This window comes from Diplotaxodon limnothrissa, linkage group LG5, assembly GCF_057381915.1.
Source record: "Diplotaxodon limnothrissa isolate DT_005_m linkage group LG5, D_limnothrissa_male_GT1.1, whole genome shotgun sequence".
Taxonomy (NCBI): domain Eukaryota; kingdom Metazoa; phylum Chordata; class Actinopteri; order Cichliformes; family Cichlidae; genus Diplotaxodon; species Diplotaxodon limnothrissa.
The window spans coordinates 27,664,749-27,681,545 of NC_140600.1; the positions used below are offsets into that span (position 1 = coordinate 27,664,749).

At 40.1% G+C, this 16,797-nt stretch overlaps 4 protein-coding genes across 4 annotated transcripts; 2 read left to right on the plus strand and 2 right to left on the minus strand.

Moving 5' to 3' along the window:
• Positions 1–958: 958 nt before the first annotated feature.
• Positions 959–3,199, minus strand: hesx1 (HESX homeobox 1). Its single transcript, XM_085353523.1, has 4 exons — positions 3,097–3,199; positions 2,162–2,271; positions 1,931–2,032; positions 959–1,144 (listed from the first exon to the last, which is right to left on the minus strand). Exons 1-4 carry the CDS (start codon positions 3,197–3,199, stop codon positions 959–961), a joined length of 501 nt encoding a protein of 166 aa, XP_085209649.1.
• Positions 3,200–6,026: 2,827 nt separating this feature from the next.
• LOC146632524 (E3 ubiquitin-protein ligase TRIM17-like) lies at positions 6,027–6,716 on the plus strand. Its single transcript, XM_085353524.1, is given in 2 exon segments — positions 6,027–6,037; positions 6,098–6,716. Coding segments are annotated over 2 exon segments (630 nt in total).
• A 214-nt stretch (positions 6,717–6,930) lies between these two features.
• On the plus strand, positions 6,931–7,481 carry LOC146632525 (zinc-binding protein A33-like). Its single transcript, XM_085353525.1, is given in 2 exon segments — positions 6,931–7,180; positions 7,183–7,481. Coding segments are annotated over 2 exon segments (549 nt in total).
• Positions 7,482–8,599: 1,118 nt separating this feature from the next.
• On the minus strand, positions 8,600–15,106 carry cyc1 (cytochrome c-1). The gene is made up of 7 exons (XM_085354453.1): positions 14,998–15,106; positions 13,255–13,445; positions 12,878–13,004; positions 12,530–12,687; positions 12,279–12,439; positions 11,316–11,416; positions 8,600–9,384 (listed from the first exon to the last, which is right to left on the minus strand). The coding sequence occupies exons 1-7, from the start codon at positions 15,076–15,078 to the stop codon at positions 9,280–9,282; spliced, it is 924 nt and encodes a 307-aa protein (XP_085210579.1). The 5' UTR covers positions 15,079–15,106; the 3' UTR covers positions 8,600–9,279.
• Positions 15,107–16,797: the final 1,691 nt, after the last annotated feature.

The following is a 16,797-nucleotide window of genomic DNA, read 5'->3' on the forward strand; positions in this document are numbered from 1 at the left end:
TGAGAGCTATTTTGGCTGAATGACAGAGGCCCAGCTTCACTGTTACGCAGTCTTTCACCACCAATAAGGTGGCAAACCTGCTCAAGTCACATAGTTAACTGTTCCTGTGAGACACAGTAGGGATGGGAAAGAGACATATTAATAGTAGGTGTTGCAAAAGTCAAAATCTGAGCTGGAAGCACTACAAAAATTTCATGCTTGAGTGTGGACATAGTTACTCAACATTTGAGGATTTGTGGAAGAGGTGCAGTGGTGAGCACTATTGCCTCATAGCAAGAAGGATTAAGGTTAGAACAGTTTGCATGTTCTCCTTGGGGGTTGCAGATGCATGGGTTTTCTCTGGATGCTACCAAATTTCAAAGACATGTTAGGCTAACTGGTGAGTCTCATCTAGATAAAAATGTTCAAAGCGATGCATAGTCAAAGTAGCATTTAGTAAGGAGTATTTTGAGCTCTCAGTAAGCACAAAATATAAATGCTGGCCCATTGCTGCAAATGTGCTAAAGTAAAGATTCACAGTGCAAAAAACAAACAAACACAAGACTCAGTAGCCTAATCGTTTTTAATCAAAATGTGCATTGCTAATAAAATAAAGACCTATTTACACAGTGAGACACAATAAGATTGTACAGAGACAGCATTACACAGACCGATCTACAGCAGATCTCACTAAACATTTTTACTTCCAAATCTCCAGAATGTCAAACATTATATTTTATCAGTATGTTCAACTTGAGGAATTTATTTTCAGTGCCAAAAAACAATTACCTGTATTTGTACCACTAACTGAGATAAAACAGTGCGAAACAACTCTGACATTAAATTGTCTCCATTTTTTTTCACTGTCATGTTTTTGAACAGAAGAAAGACAAAAGACAGAACCTGGAAGAAACTGATGATGTGTGGAGCAGTAGAACAATAAATCCTGCATAAGAGCAGGAACAGAAAAAGTCCTTAGTCAGCCTTCTTTTTCTGCCTCAACCTGAGAGAGGAGCTCTCTGTCACCTCGCCTGCCCAGCCTGACCTTCAGATGACCAATGACCTCATGTCCGACCCCGAGGTCAGCCACAGCTGTCTGAACCAGCTGCAGTCGGGTTTCTCTGAGCGAACGCCTCAGTTTGGCGCGTCGATTTTGAAACCAGATCTGAGAGAGAGAGAGACTGGGTTATTCTAAGTGGACATTTGATATTTTTTCTTATATATACACACATATATTATATGCACTAAGTCTGCTAAATACTGATACCCTAAACACAAAGCCCCAGCCTTAAAAAAGTAACTACATGACACAGAAACTTATTTTGCAACAGTTAAGATAGTTCTGCTTGGTACTATTTATTAAAACACTTTTCAACAGTGCAGACATGGTATTTCTCATTTTCATAGTTCTGATAGTCTGGGTAAAGATTCAGTTCAGTTGGTTTAGTTGCCGCTCCTCCCTGAGCCTGGTTCTGCTGGAGGTTTGTTCCTGTTTAAAGGGAGTTTTTCCTTCCCACTGTTGCCAAAGCACTTCCTCATAGGGGATCATATGATTGTTGGGGTTTTTTGTTTTCTTTGTAGTATTGTAGGGTCTTTACCTTACAATATAACACTCGTTGAGGCAACTGTTGTTGTGATTTGGTGCTATATAAATAAAACTGAGCTCAATTGAATCTAATTATTTATCAACTCCAACTCTAACATGGCAGATGGCACAGGACTATGTGAAACTTAAGCACACACATCCAGATCTGTTTTCTAACATGTAGTGTTTAAACCTCACAGTTGACCTATAAGACCTGCAAACAGTTTGATGGATGAAATCTAAGGAGTTTCAGGGGAAAAGCACAATCACTGGGTCCTGAAATTAAATATAGTAGGAGCAAGGACAGGGAATGACAAACGTGAAGCGGTAATACATTTGGTTTTTCAATATTCTGTATGAAGCTACCTGTATTCTGTCCTCATCCAAGTTGAGTCTCTCTGCCAGCTGTTCCCTCAGCTGAATACCAGGATAACAATTCACCTGAAACACTGTCTCCAGTATATTCACCTGGGAGGATGCACACAATGATATTAACCCAGGAAAAAACCTGTATTTCCTCCTATAATAGATGGATGTCGTGATTACTGTATCATAATTGAACAGAATTATTGAAGAAGTGGCTGATAAACTGATTACCTGGCTGGTGGTAAAGGCAGTGCGTGGTCTGCGTCCGATATACCAGTTTGATGTCGGCTGGGAGTTTAGCTGCTGCTGTTGTTTTCTGTTCTCGCTCTCCACATTATTTTCTGGTTTAATGGAGAAAAATAAAAGAGCATTTCACATTAATGCGGCAATTATAATCAAACGCAACATTTAGGCAGCATTAAGCCAAATTCTAAAAGTAACACTGGAAGTAAGATTTACTTTTCACACTGATGAATCTTACAAATGCAAAATATGAAATATATAATTTAAGAAAAATTATGTAGATAAATGTAACATAATAAATTATGCTTTACTTTGGCTTGATTTTGAGTTTTGTGTAATGAGCCAGAGAAAGCTTAGTTTAGTGGGTTACTTCCAGTCTGTTGCCACTGCTCAACTGTAAAATAAAAATGAAACCTGGTATGAGGGACAACAAGAAAGGAACAAGCAGGAGAACAAAGAAAGACATGAAAGAGAAGAAAAATGCATGTTCTTCAAAAGCAATGGATTTAAACATAGACTAATAAACTCAGTTTGTTTCCTGTACAGCAATAGGACATAAGGAATCGCCCCCAATCAGGTTTTAAAAAAATACTGAAAGTGTCAGACTGAAATACTCAAAGTTTAGTATCAACTGGAGGATGTTATGTTACAAAAATTACAGACTGAGCAGTTTTATAATGACACAAACATGAATCAATGTTGTGATTCAGTGTAATCTAATTGCAATTTTTTCTACAAAAAAACCAGACAAAAATGAACCTTTAAACCTAAACTTTAATATTACATATGATAACTGGTTTAGTTTAGATTTTTTTGTTTTTAAATGCTTTGGAAATCATGTCGTATTACAGACCAGAGGTTAGCACTTCATCAGTAACAAACAGACTACCCATTACTAACTCTTCAGACCTTTTGTTCCTTACCTGCCCAGGGTCGGTGGAGTTTCAGGCAGTTTCCGGGTCTTTCCAAACCCAGAATCCGATCAATGGAAAATGCCAGCCTGCTTTCAACTGTCACAGACGCCATAATGATTACTCTGACTTATAAACAATCCTGAAAGCCGAGGGCCCCCGGCCTGCAAACAACAATCTTATGTCGTTGTAAAGAAAGAACGAATCCAAAAATCAAGCAGTAGTTGATCGCACTGTGGTCCTTTAGCTCTGTAGTCTAAAATAAACTGAAGAGGCCAGTGCCTGTTTTAGTCTGAGGTGCATGAAGCAGCAGGACAACAAACTGATGACTGCTGGTTTAAATGGGAATGGGAGGTTTACAATGGTCACCAATTAGAACTAAGAAGTCCTTTTTTCCATGTGAATAAGATTCCCCGAGGTTCCACATAGGAGCTAATCTCAGCTAATTGTGTCTGTGTGACCTAAAGACAGCATAAATATTTAACTCCAGTCAAATACAAGACGGCAAAAGTATTTGCAAAATTCACAGGAAACAAAAACAGCTCATCTGACAGCATTTGTGCAAATGTGTAAGTTTCTCTCCCAGATGATAAACTGTATGAGTGTATGTGTGAGATTAGGTTGGGAAGTCTTTTTTTGAAAACTGCCACCATGAAACAAATACAAAGCAACACTGACTCCTTTTCTTCTAAATTAGCAAAGTAGAAAATCAGTTTAGTTTTCACAGTAAAAAAAACCTACATCCTTCTGTTACAAGACTGAGGCAGAAGTTAAACTAATAATAATGATAATGATAATAATGATCCAGTGAGATCCACTAATGCTATTAGCTTAATCTGTTTGTGTTGTGATGCAGATGAAGCTCGTAGTGTCTGAATGCAGTCTGAATCAGCAGGCAGGAAACCCTTTTCAGAAACAGCTTAGCTCCTAATGAAGGCCTAGGGCAGCTTTAAATCAACAGCACACTTGTTTGTTTATCCATGAATGAAAGGTGGGACGGATGTGACTACATGCAGAGAGAAAAGCCACTTAAACTAAACCTCAGTTTGACTGTGGCCGTAGAGTTGAAGCAATATTTCAACATTACTTATCACAAGGCCGGGGACAAAAGAAGAACACCTTCCTTGGCTTTGTCCAAATTTAAAAATAATGAGAAACAGAAATGTAAAAACAGCAGTAACAGCTTCTTGTTTTCTCTGTAAATGGTTTTCAGAAACATTTCCAGCATTGTTTAAAATGGAAAGGTACAAACACTGCCAACTCCCAAATGGCATTTAAGACCCCGTGTGAAATCAGTCTCAGATTTCGTCTGTTTGCACTCTGCGAGATGTGGAGATTCAGCAACACACAGCAGACACAGGGAGCTTTAAAAGAAGGGAATACTAATTATCTGTCTGATTTAAAGCATCAACACTTCCTCAAACACCAGCATGAGGTCGAAGACAGACACACAAGGGCCAAAATAAAACTCTACAACCATCAAACTCTGGAAACAAACACAGCCAACATATAAGCACCACAATTTTTAAACAACAATTTAAGTATGTTATCTTTAAAGCACTAAAAAAAAAAAGAACGTAATCAACATAATAAGGAAAATAAGGACACACATAGCTTGTGATTCAGGAGGATGACAGGGTATGTGGCTATGTGTGTCGTAAATCTGTCACTTTCAAAGGTATGAATACAGTATACATGCTAAAATCCTAACATTGTGTGTGAGGACACATAGATAACATACCAACAATTTGAGGACATGACTGACACAGTGTGTACTCTAAGTTTTTTTTGTGCATCTGTAAATGCTATTGTTGCTGTGCTGTGTTTAAAATTTAACATAATAAGTGTTTTCTTTGTCAGTCATTTCTGTTACAAATTACATATTTTTCAACTAAATTTGACCAATAAAAACTGATTTTGGTGCCTTTAAAACACCATGATGTCACACCCAAATGCTACACATAATTCTGTTTTGCATTAAAATATCTTTACACTCTACACAGGCCAGCCTTTCTCACTTTATCTCCGCTAGTTCCTTCTGCAGAGCAGCATATCAAAAATCCCTTGCACATTCCAACATGTTCACTAGAAAATGAGGGAGTGACAAATAGTTCATGCCGAGCAGGAAGAAGGGTGAGTTACAATAAGTGAAAAGATTCCTCTCTTAAATAAAGACTGGAATTCATTTAAATTGGCTTTGGAATTTTACTCCTGTTTGCTGAAACAAATGACTGAGACAACCTTAAAATACAATGAAAATAATGAAAATAAAAAAATACATAGCAGTAAACTGGTTACCTTATCTTGTCTTATCTTATCTTATCGTTAATAACAGGGTGGAAGTCTATTTTTGTCATGTGTGGAAGAGAAAGCATATTTTGTTAATATTAATTCCTTATTTTAGCTCTGAATATATGACAGTTCCTAACCCTGTGATGCTAAATGTGTTGTATTATTATTCATTCACTCTGCATCATCAATGTGAAAAACTACTGTTTACAATCACACACATGCAGTTTTTTTCCAGTGAGGAATACATTATACAGAAATGCCAGATATAGCAAAAATTATATTTAATATTGGTATTTAGTTTATTTAAAAAATAACAGAAGGCTTAATAAAAAGTTTGGTTCTCAAATAATTTGAACTGAATTTTGTGGCAATTTTTTCATGGTTCAGCCTTTACAGAGTTAAAGCTCCGCCCCTTATGTAACACACTTGAGATATTCCAGTAACAGTTTGTCGTTTTTCCGCATCTTGCTTTCCACCCCTATCCCCTCCCGCCCAGCACACACACTCAAGTGACTCGAAACTTTATTTAGCTCAGGCAGATCACATCAGCAGCATCTACTGTGAGAGAGCAGGAGGAGGTTCCATAATTCTGGCACTTCAACCTGCTACAACACCGTATGCTGAAGTTTGCTGTAAGTTTTACTGAAGGCATGATCCAAAGGTAAAGTAAATATCAGTGAGGATAAAGTTGTGACTGACTACATTCCTTCTATGCTTTCAGATTCACCCAGAGAGAAATGTCTTTCAGATCAAATGATGATCTGTCCTGTCCTGTCTGCCGTGATATATTTAGAGATCCTGTTGTCCTCTCATGCAGCCACAGCTTCTGCAAAGCTTGCCTGAGGAACTGGTGGACAGAGAAACGAATACAGGAGTGTCCAGTTTGTAAAAGAACATCATCGAGGAGTGACCCAACTTGCAACTTAGTATTGAAAAAACTGTGTGATTCAGTGTTACAGAGGAGACAGAGGAGAACTTCTGCAGTGTCTGAGACCCTCTGCAGTCTCCACGGTGAGAATATCAAACTCTTCTGTGTGGACCATCAGCGGCCAGTATGTGTCGTCTGTCTGCATTCAGATGAGCACACCAGACACAAATTCAAACCAATTAATGAAGTTGCATCAGTTAACAGAGCTCACCTCCAGAAATCCCTGAAACCCTTAAAAGAGAAACTGAAGCTTTTTTAACAAGTTAAAGAAAACTATGAGAAAACGGCAGAGCATATCAAGGTCCAGGCCCAAACCACAGGGAGGCAGATCAAGGAGCAGTTTCAGAGGCTGTGCCAGTTTCTACAAAAAGAAGATGAAAACAGAACAGAAGAGTCAGGAGATTACAGATAAGATTAAGGCTCTGAGCAGAGAGATAGACAGTCTTTCAGACGCAATCAGTGAAGAGAAGGAGCTGAGAGCTGGAGACGTCTCATTCCTGCAGAACTACAAGATCGCAACAATAAGAGCTCAACGGCGCCCCCTGCTGGATGACCCACAGCTGGTTCCAGGAGCTCTGATAGATGTGGCCAAACACCTGGGCAACCTGGCCTTCAACATCTGTAACATGAAGAAACTGTTTTCCTACTCACCTGGGATTCTGGATCCCAACACAACAAATCCAGAACTCGTTCTGTCAGAACATCTGACCAGTGTGAGACGTGAAAGTGAACAGAAGCTCCCTGACAACCCCGAGAGGTTTGATTACTGTCGCATTGTTCTGGCCTCTGAGGGCTTTAACTCAGGGACTCACAGCTGGGACGTTGAGGTTGGAGAAAGCGAGGACTGGTTTGTGGGTGTTGCTGCAGAGTCCATTCAGAGAAGGGAAAGCGCCCGTCCTGTTTATGGAGAATAGGATGCTTTAATGGTAATTACATAGCACGGTGCTTATCGGATCCCTCGTTGGCTCTTACACTGAAAACAAAGCCCAGAAAGGTCAGAGTTCACCTGGACTGGTACAGGGGAATACTGTCGTTCTTTGACCTAGATACGAACACACACACTTTCACAGAGAAGCTGTTTCCATATTTTTACACTGTAAATGTGTATCCACTGAAGATAATACCCAGGAAAATAGCGCTAAAGCCCTGGTCAGACAGTATTAGTGTAGGAGTCTAAATCCATTTTTTAAAAAGTAATTAAAGGATTTCTGTTAGTGTCATATTCAATGTTGTTACGTTTGATGTGATCAATATAAAGGGTTAGCATTTTTAAATTGGTCAGATTTCACAACTCATTAGTTTAAGAAATATTTAAGATTCATATGCAAATTATATATTTTTTGGCACTTAAAGGTGGGATAATTATTTAGTATAATTAATTTATGCATTCTATGTGTGCTTATTATTGGATGCTATTTCTATATAAGGTTTAATTTGGACATGCACTGAGAAAGGGGAAAAAAGGCACTTATTGCATTTTTAAGAATTTTGTAAGGGTTTAATATGAAACGTATCACCGCCATGACGTTTGGAAATATCTTGGTATGAAGTAAAGGGCCTCAGTGAAGTTTATCAGAGTCTCCTGGATCTGTTTGTCTGGAAGTGTGGATTCCATTGAGGGAGGAACTTGGGAGTATCGCGCTAAGGATTCATTCATTAGGATTTACAATTAGTGTTGACTGAAAACCTTTTGTAGCCATTCCAGCTGTCATTCAAATACATTAAATTACAGGTTCTACACCAGCATCACCACGTAGCTGTGGGAAACATGTACTTGAATGTATGGATTTAATCATAGTATAATGTGCCAAATTGAATGTAAGTGCAAATGATGCCATTCAAAGTATTGGAAGACGTATTTAAATATCTGAAAATTTCACTTAAAAATAAATTAATCAAGTGCAATAGAATATATTTATTTAAAAAATATATTGTAATTTTTCCTTTTAAGTTCCTTTCTAATCATGTCTTATTTCTACATACTTTGCACATTATTTGAAAAATCTATTTTCCTTTAACATGGCTAATGTGTCTGAAAACAAAACTTCAGGAGATGTGTTGAAGTGCTTGGAAAAAAAAGTCTTAAATGTTACTTGACATCAATACAATATTGTTTGTTTCAAAATTTATTTCAAACAAAGAAATCTGAAGATTTGCGGCAGTGTCATCTATATAGAAAGAAAATGTAAACGGTTTATGTGACTGATTTTATTTTTCTGTAGTTTAATGAAATAGAGTTGAATCAGACCAAAGAAGCCATGACGTTTCTCTCTGGAGGTCAGAAGTCGGGAGATTGTTTAATGAATATGTGACAAAGTTTAGAAGCAGAACGTCACAGGCAGCATCTAAATGTGTGAATTTCGCTGCTGTCTGAAATAAAACACATGCCCACAGAAAGGTTCCTTTAAGATAATTTATTTTGTACAATAAAACTGAAGTCTAGAGCATGCTTTGTGGAGAAGACTGTGGAAGAATGACTTCTCACACACCCTGGATGTTTCACTTCTCACCACTTGCATTGCTATTGAGTATCTTACAAAGATGGACAGTCAATCAACTTAGCAGTCAATTGTGACAAAGAGACTGATACGAGATGTCAAAACAGGAACTGCTACCAGTAGTTAACTCGTTGCCGATCAAACAAACTTTGCAGCAGGTGCGTTCAAGAACACCACAAATCTGAAACAAACATGAACCACAATATGCAGGATACTTAACAAAAAACAAAAAATTTCATAATATTTGTTCTACCATGCCACCAGCTTAGTAAAAAAAAAAAAAAAAAAAAAAAAATCTGTAAGAATAAACATAGTACATCCACTCCAAGTTCTGTTCCACCTCTCAGAAAGGCATGTTTGTGTTTGTCAGTAATTATGTGGCTAAGATCATCACACGGTGAGCATTGTGGGGTCATTGAACGCAGCCCTCTCCGTTTTCGGCCCAGGTTGGGGTGTGTGGGAGGCGTTTTGTTCCATTTACTTAGGAGGCCTGTAGGCGATCTTCCTGCTCTTCAGCACAGACCACCTGTGTCTCTTCATGTAGTAGAGCAGAGGCACAATGATAGCTGAGCCCATCAGCAGCTGATAGGAGAAAGAGAACACAAACATTAACCAATGCCAAGATCCATGCTTAGACATGTTTTCTATGTTAGTATTTTTAGTATTTAGTATTTATTTATTTATTGTCATTGTCAAGAACAATGAAATTGCATTTGGGGCTTCCATACAACCCAAAAAAAAGAAGAAAATAATAAATACCCCTTAAAACCCAAGTGTACATATTTAACCCAGTGTGACTCCAATGCAATAAGACAATCCTTAGCAATAATGTTCGTAGAAATTCAGACAAAGACCTGAGAAACATGACAAAATACAACAATGCAACCCATTCAATATTATTGTACTGTGAGATATGATATCAGATATGATAGTTATCTATTTAAGAAAGAGGGGGGGGGGGGGGGGGGGCAGGAGGGGGAAGAGAATAAAGATATGATGCACCAATGCAGACCAGTTCATTGCTATTAAGAAGTTGGATATGGTTATTGTCCGTGAGAGGGGGGCAGAGAGTTCAGGAGCCTCACAGCCTGTGGATACAGGCTGTTGGCCAGTCTGGATGTTCTGGCCTGTATAGACCTGTACCTTCTCCCTGAGGGCAGCAGATGGAAAAGGTGGCGCGCAGGGTGATGTTGGTCCCGCAGGATACTGTGCACCCTCCTCAGACAGCGAGTGGGGAAGATATTACTGATCTCTGGCAGACTTGTTCCAATAATTCTGCCAGCTTCTTTCACCACCCGCTGGAGTGCTTGCTGATCGGCCTTGGTGCAGCTGGGGAACCACACTAGAAATCCATACGTCAGAACGCTGCTGATGGCACAGTTGTAGAAGTTCAACATCAGAGATCTGGGAATGTGTGCGCTCCGCAGTCTCCTCAGGTAGTAGAGGCGCTGTTGGGCCTTCCGTACAACTGAGGTGATATGGTTGCCCCAGGACAGGTCCTCGGTCACAGTTACCCCCAAGAATTTAAAACTGCTCACCCTCTCCACCGCCTCACTGCCAATGAAGAGAGGCAGATGGTTGTTATGACCCCTCTTCCGGAAATCTACAATGATCTCCTTGGTCTTTTTGGTGTTTAAGACCAAGTTATTGTCGTGGCACCATGACTCTAGTTGTTGCACCTCTGTCCTATAGTTTGTCTCATCATTGTTGGATATAAGTCCGAGCACTGTGGTGTCATCTGCAAACTTAACAATGAGATTGGACGCGCAGGAGGAAATACAGTCATGGGTGAAGAGAGTGTATAGCAGAGGGCTCAGAACACACCCCTGAGGGGCACCGGTGTTGACCACAAGGGTGGAAGAGGTGTTCTTACCCACTCTGACACTCTGTCTACGGTTAGTGAGGAAGTCCACAATCCAGTTGCACAGAGAGGAGTTAAGTCCCAGTTGGTGGAGTTTGGGACGGAGTTTGTATGGCCGGATGGTATTAAAAGCCGAGCTGTAGTCTACAAAGAGGAGCCGTGCATAGGTGTTCCTGTGTTCCAAGTGCTTCAGTAATGTGTGCAGCACTGTGGCGATCGCATCCTCGGTTGACCGGTTCTCCCTGTATGCAAACTGGTGCGAGTCCAGGGATGGTGGAAAAGCAGCTCTTGTAGTAGATCATCTCTGTTGTATTGAAGTAACCCCAGACTGTGTGAAATAATACACAGTACCACCAAAAGTGCAAAAGTGTAGGAGCTCCGGGCCGCTGCGTCTGTGCGCGCCGCCATCTTGCAATGTTTTAAATATTCTTGAGACGACAGGAAGGTCACATAAGAAGTTGTACAGTTTAGTGCATGACATAAAAACTTATTTTATACCCACAACATGTGTCCTGTAAAATATCTTACAGAGTTGCATGTGTTGATTTAATTAAACATATCTAAATTTGGAGTATCACTCAATTAAGAATGGGTGTCATTTTAAGTGCTGGCAAAGACAAAAAATAGGCACTCCAGTTGGTGAGAGGTGTACCTTCAGTCCCATGCGTTTGCGTTGGTCATGCTCGGGCTCAGCAGCCCACCTTAAGAAAGTACACACATCCTTAGCAACCTGACTCATGGTGGCAGGGGTTCCTATAAGAAACCAAGAGAACAGAAACCATCAGCAACACTTTTTTCATTTGTTCCTTCCAACCCCCCCCTCCAAACTGTCATGCTTCATTTATCAATGTAATAACAAATTACTTTGCAATAAAGTTATTGAAGTCATTTATGTGCAGCAAACGAGTTAATTTAACCAATTTAGCGCACTGGAAACACTTAAAATATGCTACTCAACACAGCAAATGGATTCACTCAGGCCTCACTCTGAGTGCCACAAGTCACAAAGAGGCGTCTTTCTGTCACAGCCTCTCAGAATGGTGAACAGATTTTGATCTATAAACGCCAGTGTTTAAAAAAGTAAACCTGCGGAACGACTGGGCAATATTTTCTGCCAGAAAAGGATACATTGAGCAAAGAGCTGCAAGTGTTTTTGAAATCCATGAATTTCAGAAGACTTCAGACAAAAAAAAAGCCAATTAAATGCTTGTTACTGTCTATTTGGTGAATTCCCACATTCATTTCCATCCACCATTATATTTTATGACGATTTTATTTTTTAAATTCGCCTTAGACAATATGATCACTACTGAGCAATCCACCCTGCACTCTTAGTTTCAAACTTGAGTCACAGCTAACCAGACAGCATGGCCCTTGCAGTCTCCTATGCCCCTACCTGGAAGCTCATTAGGTGCCTGCAGTGAAACCCAAAAACACAAGTGTATGTATATTAAAAGGTAACAGGAAAGGCATGTTTTGCATGTCTTCGTTTTTTGGTTCACTCCAACAAACTGAAACTCTTTCTAAAGAGGGGGAAAAAAACAAAACAGAAAATAGTGCTCCCATTTCTGTAGCTGGAGAGAAGATTATCCAAACATGCACCTGCACTTCTTACCATCATCATACTCCAGAATTTCATTGTAGATCGGTGGGGCCATGCCAATAGCCTGCCCAGGGAAGTAGGGGTTGTAGTAAAGTCCCTCTCTCACTATCACTCCTGCAGGAGGGTCGCAGTAACCCGTCAGCAGGCTGAACACGTAGTCTTCTCCTCCGTGTCTGCAGGGAGCAGAAGGGTGAAATGAGTTAATGCTAAGGATACTGCAGATTTTGCACCTTTCAGAGCAAACACAGGTTTTCAGGACTTACCTGGCGTTCACAATGTAGCTAAGGTCTGGAGGCAGGGCGCCATTGTTGGCGGCCCTGGCTGCCTCGGGGTTGGGGTAGGGCTTTGGGAAATAGTCTGACAGCTTTCCTGGCCGGGTGAACATCTCGCCACTCTCATCAGGACCATCAACTACCTCTACCTAAACACAAATCATGAGAAGAGATGGGGCACCACCTACGGGCAGAACTTACTTCTACAGATAAAAACAATGAGACAATTTATAAAAAAAAAAGATTCGGTCTGACTAAAATACCATTATGTGATTAAATTAGAATATTGGCAGAATCAAGACTATTCACAGGATCACATCTCCCCACATATAGACTCACCTCTTCAGCGATGGTCTTCACCTCGTCCTCTGTGTGCGACACTCCCACGAGGTTTCTGAAAGCCAGGTATTCCATACTGTGGCAAGCTGAGCACACCTGCTTATACACCTGGTAACCACGGCGAATACTGTGGGAGGCAGAGACAAAGATATGAAACATAACGAGTTATTTTAAAAGAGCTATCTGAAACTGCCAAAACAGACTTTCAATGAAAAATTCAGTCTGTATAAAGAAAACAAACGTGAATAAAGTGAAATTCTCTGCAAACTCAAGTCTTCAAAGCCAGCTAATTTTTAGTGGCAGTTTTACATTCAGTGCCTTTCATCACTCAAAGGATGTTTACAAGCACTTGAACAGTCTGTATACATTCAACTCACCTAGCATGGTCCAGAGAGGACAGAGGTCCAGCGTGACTCCAGGGGTACTGAGGGGGATGAAGCTCCAACTCGGATGCTTTAACCGACTGGTGCAATATCAGTGCAAGCCCGGCTCCACCGGCTGTGACCACACCCAGCGTTGTCAGGGCAACCTTCTTCCCCCTTGGCAGGCTGGCGAAGGACATGCTGGCCTGTGAATGGAAATAAGCACAAAAAGTTACTTTAACAAACTCATCCAATAAGGGTAATCTACAGCCGACTATCCATTAGATTAAGTTACTTTAAATTATATTAGAGCTGAAATGTACTTTGCTTGGGCATGGCGCCCAAGTCTACGGGGCTACTGGATATCCAAGCACATTTGACAATTTATTTTTTGGTCTGAGTACATAATTATTTTTCAAGTTTACAGTTTCCCAGTGAGGCTAAGGTCTTCCTGCTTTGTGTTGACCTTTTGGCTGGTATCCTTCAACATCACACAGCTCTCTCTGTGGACTACAAGAATAATTCTTGTTCTACTCTGAAGAATTGCTATGAGCTGAAGGCCAAGGCTGAGTAAAACCTGCTGCAGGTAAAGAAGTTTGTGTGCAAGGTTTAGTTAATTGAGTGGCCCTTTTTTTATAATCCAGTCTGGTTGTCCTTATGAAACTGCCCTTCACAGCTGATTTTGTAACCAGGTGTTAATGGCAGCATGCGATAACAGCATCCTCACATCAGCAAAACAAACATAACACACCAACCTCCACCTCTGACATAAAATAATGCATGGCAACATTAATTTAGGGTACTTTATTTTAGTTAAGGAAGAAAATCAATATAGTAGTTAATAGCCTAATGATTGGCATGCATGTCATTTACTAACAGTAATGCTCCAATTTAGCCATTTCTCGCTATGCCCTTCTCCATCTCTACTGGGATACTCCCTCTGATTAAGCATTAGTAAATAAGCAAATAGAGTTTGGGAATCATATCTTCGCAGTCTGAAGATTATATCCTCAATAATCAAAACAAAATGATCTCAAAGAAACTAAAGCTGAAAAACGTCTCCTTGTCCCTGAACTAGGTCACAAGCTCAGTTGGGGCCAAATGACAATTATGTTCAGCTTCTTAGGTATTTTCGGTTATATCCATCGTCTGAAACGCGCATCAGTGAATTGTAGACAGGGCACAGATATTTAGTTTGGCGATTGAAATTGAGGACGGTTTTTATTCACCGGAAGTCCTTTCAGTCCTTGAGATGCTAACTCTTTAGCAAGCTGTTTAGCTCAGCGACTTCAGCGGGTGTCGTTACTGACAGAAGTCAACAATCGCGACCCACGCCAGCTGAGTTTAAATATGCACAAATACAGTGGCCAAACAATTCACATTAATCTTCATGCATCGCTGGCCAACGTATATTTTAACCACGTTGCACGTTTGCCGGGTGCTGGACACGACATCATGGTTTAGCTCACCGGCTAGCTTCCTAAACACATTGAGGAGAACCTGCTTTAAACTGTCTTTGGCATTTCATTTTGGAGATACTGATGCCGTATCACTATCAAGAGGTTATGAGTGATAAAACGTTTAAGAAATTAAAGCTACAGTTGTTGGTCAAATCCTAAAAAGTGTGGGAACACGAGTGACCTTGTCTCACCCCGCTGTCCGCACCAAGCTAACCTTAGCCAAGACACCTCACAGCACCGGTTTTCTATTAAATCGTGTCCTAAACACGTTCATGTGTGATAAATACTACTACACTACCTTGGAGGCCCTGAGAGTTTTCGGGGTGCTGAGGAGAGCCCTCCCCTTCCCCGATAGCACTACCGCTCGTAGCGCCGCCATCTTCTTTGCGGTTCTCGCTCTGCTCTGGAAGGAGTTGAGGCAGATAAACAGCTTGTTCCGGTCTGAAACTTCAAAAATAAAGACGGCCAGTGTGAAGCGTTTTGGCCTCAGTTGTCAAAATAAAATCGCTGAGACCATGCCCTCCATATCTACAATGTATGAAAAAACAAGGGAATTACTGAATACTGAGTACGTTCAAATTACTCTAGATTTATTTTGAGTTTTGCATAATTTGTATGCAGTTGGTTTATTTAAGTAACAAATTTCTGACATTTTCAACAGCTAGTTTGCCATAAACTGTGGCATACAATATTTCAGAAGTCAGTAAACGCAAGACAGAATACATGTGTGTAAATAAGCGAGAGAGAGATGTAATAATGAAGCTGCAAGGAACAGAGGTAGAAGATTTTAAATACCCAGACAACCACTCACACCTACAGACAGTTTAGAATCAGTAGTTAAACTAATATGCATGTCACTGCACTGTGGGATGAAGCCAGACTGCCTGAAGAGAAAACCCACCCAGACACATAGAACATCCCATCTGGACAGCAAATTCAAACCTAGGACCCTTTTCCAGTGAAGTAATGGTGCTAACCACTACACCATCCTAGTACTATATAATACATTATATAATATAAATGTACATATTTTCACAAATTAAGATATAAGAAAGAAGTAATACAACTTTATGCTTATTTATTTATTTTAAAATAAATACCTCTGCAAGTGGAGAATATGGGCCTATTGCAGTGGCAATAAGTAGCGTATTGCGTATTTATTTTCTTCATACTGTCTCTTATTATGAAGGTAGATACAAAAGTACACCGGATCTATAAGATGCTAGCTAACTTGACATAAATCTTACACAACTAATTTACACAACATTTTTTTTTTTTGGGACGGGGGGGGGGGGGGGGGGGGGGGGGGGGTGTGTGTGTGTTAAGTAACGTTTATTTGTAACATTCTGTCATTAATAACATAAAACTAGTATTTACAGATTTTACCCTTACAGCTTCTTTCTGACCAGATTTCTAGCAATGAATGAAATGTAAAGTTGTTTTTTTTTTTGAAGAAAATGTGAAAATAGCCCCACCTAGTGGCCGCTCCAGGAGTTTTCAGACATCCATCCATCCATCCGCTTCCGCTTATCCTTTTCAGGGTCGCGGGGGGCGCTGGAGCCTATCCCAGCTGTCATAGGGCGAAAGGCGGGGTACAACCTGGACAGGTCGCCAGTCTGTCGCAGGGCGACTTTTCAGACATTTTTACCTAAATTGCAAAGGCTGATGTCACACTTCTATCTGCTGCTATTTTAAACTTTTTTTCCCCTGTAGGCTGACCTATGGCACTGTGAACGACTGAAAGCATGGTGAAATTTAAGGCTTTTACTTTTTAAATCAAATAAATCAATAAATCAATAAAGTAATAAGTTATTAATTAAACTAAGATCTTTCAAAGCTACAGTCCTTTTATAACAAGAGCTTTCTTTGTACCCCCTAAACTGTTCCTACATGAAGTCATATTCATGATGAAAAGATTTGTTTTCTTTCTTTCTTTCTTTCTTTCTTTCTTTCTTTCTTTCTTTCTTTCTTTCTTTTTCATGTACTCACTTTATTTATCAAAGTGGCAACAGTGAAGCTTCATTTTAACCATAGGGTCTCCATCCTTTGCCATCCATCCATCCATCCATCCATTTTCATCCGCTTTGTCCGGGGCCGG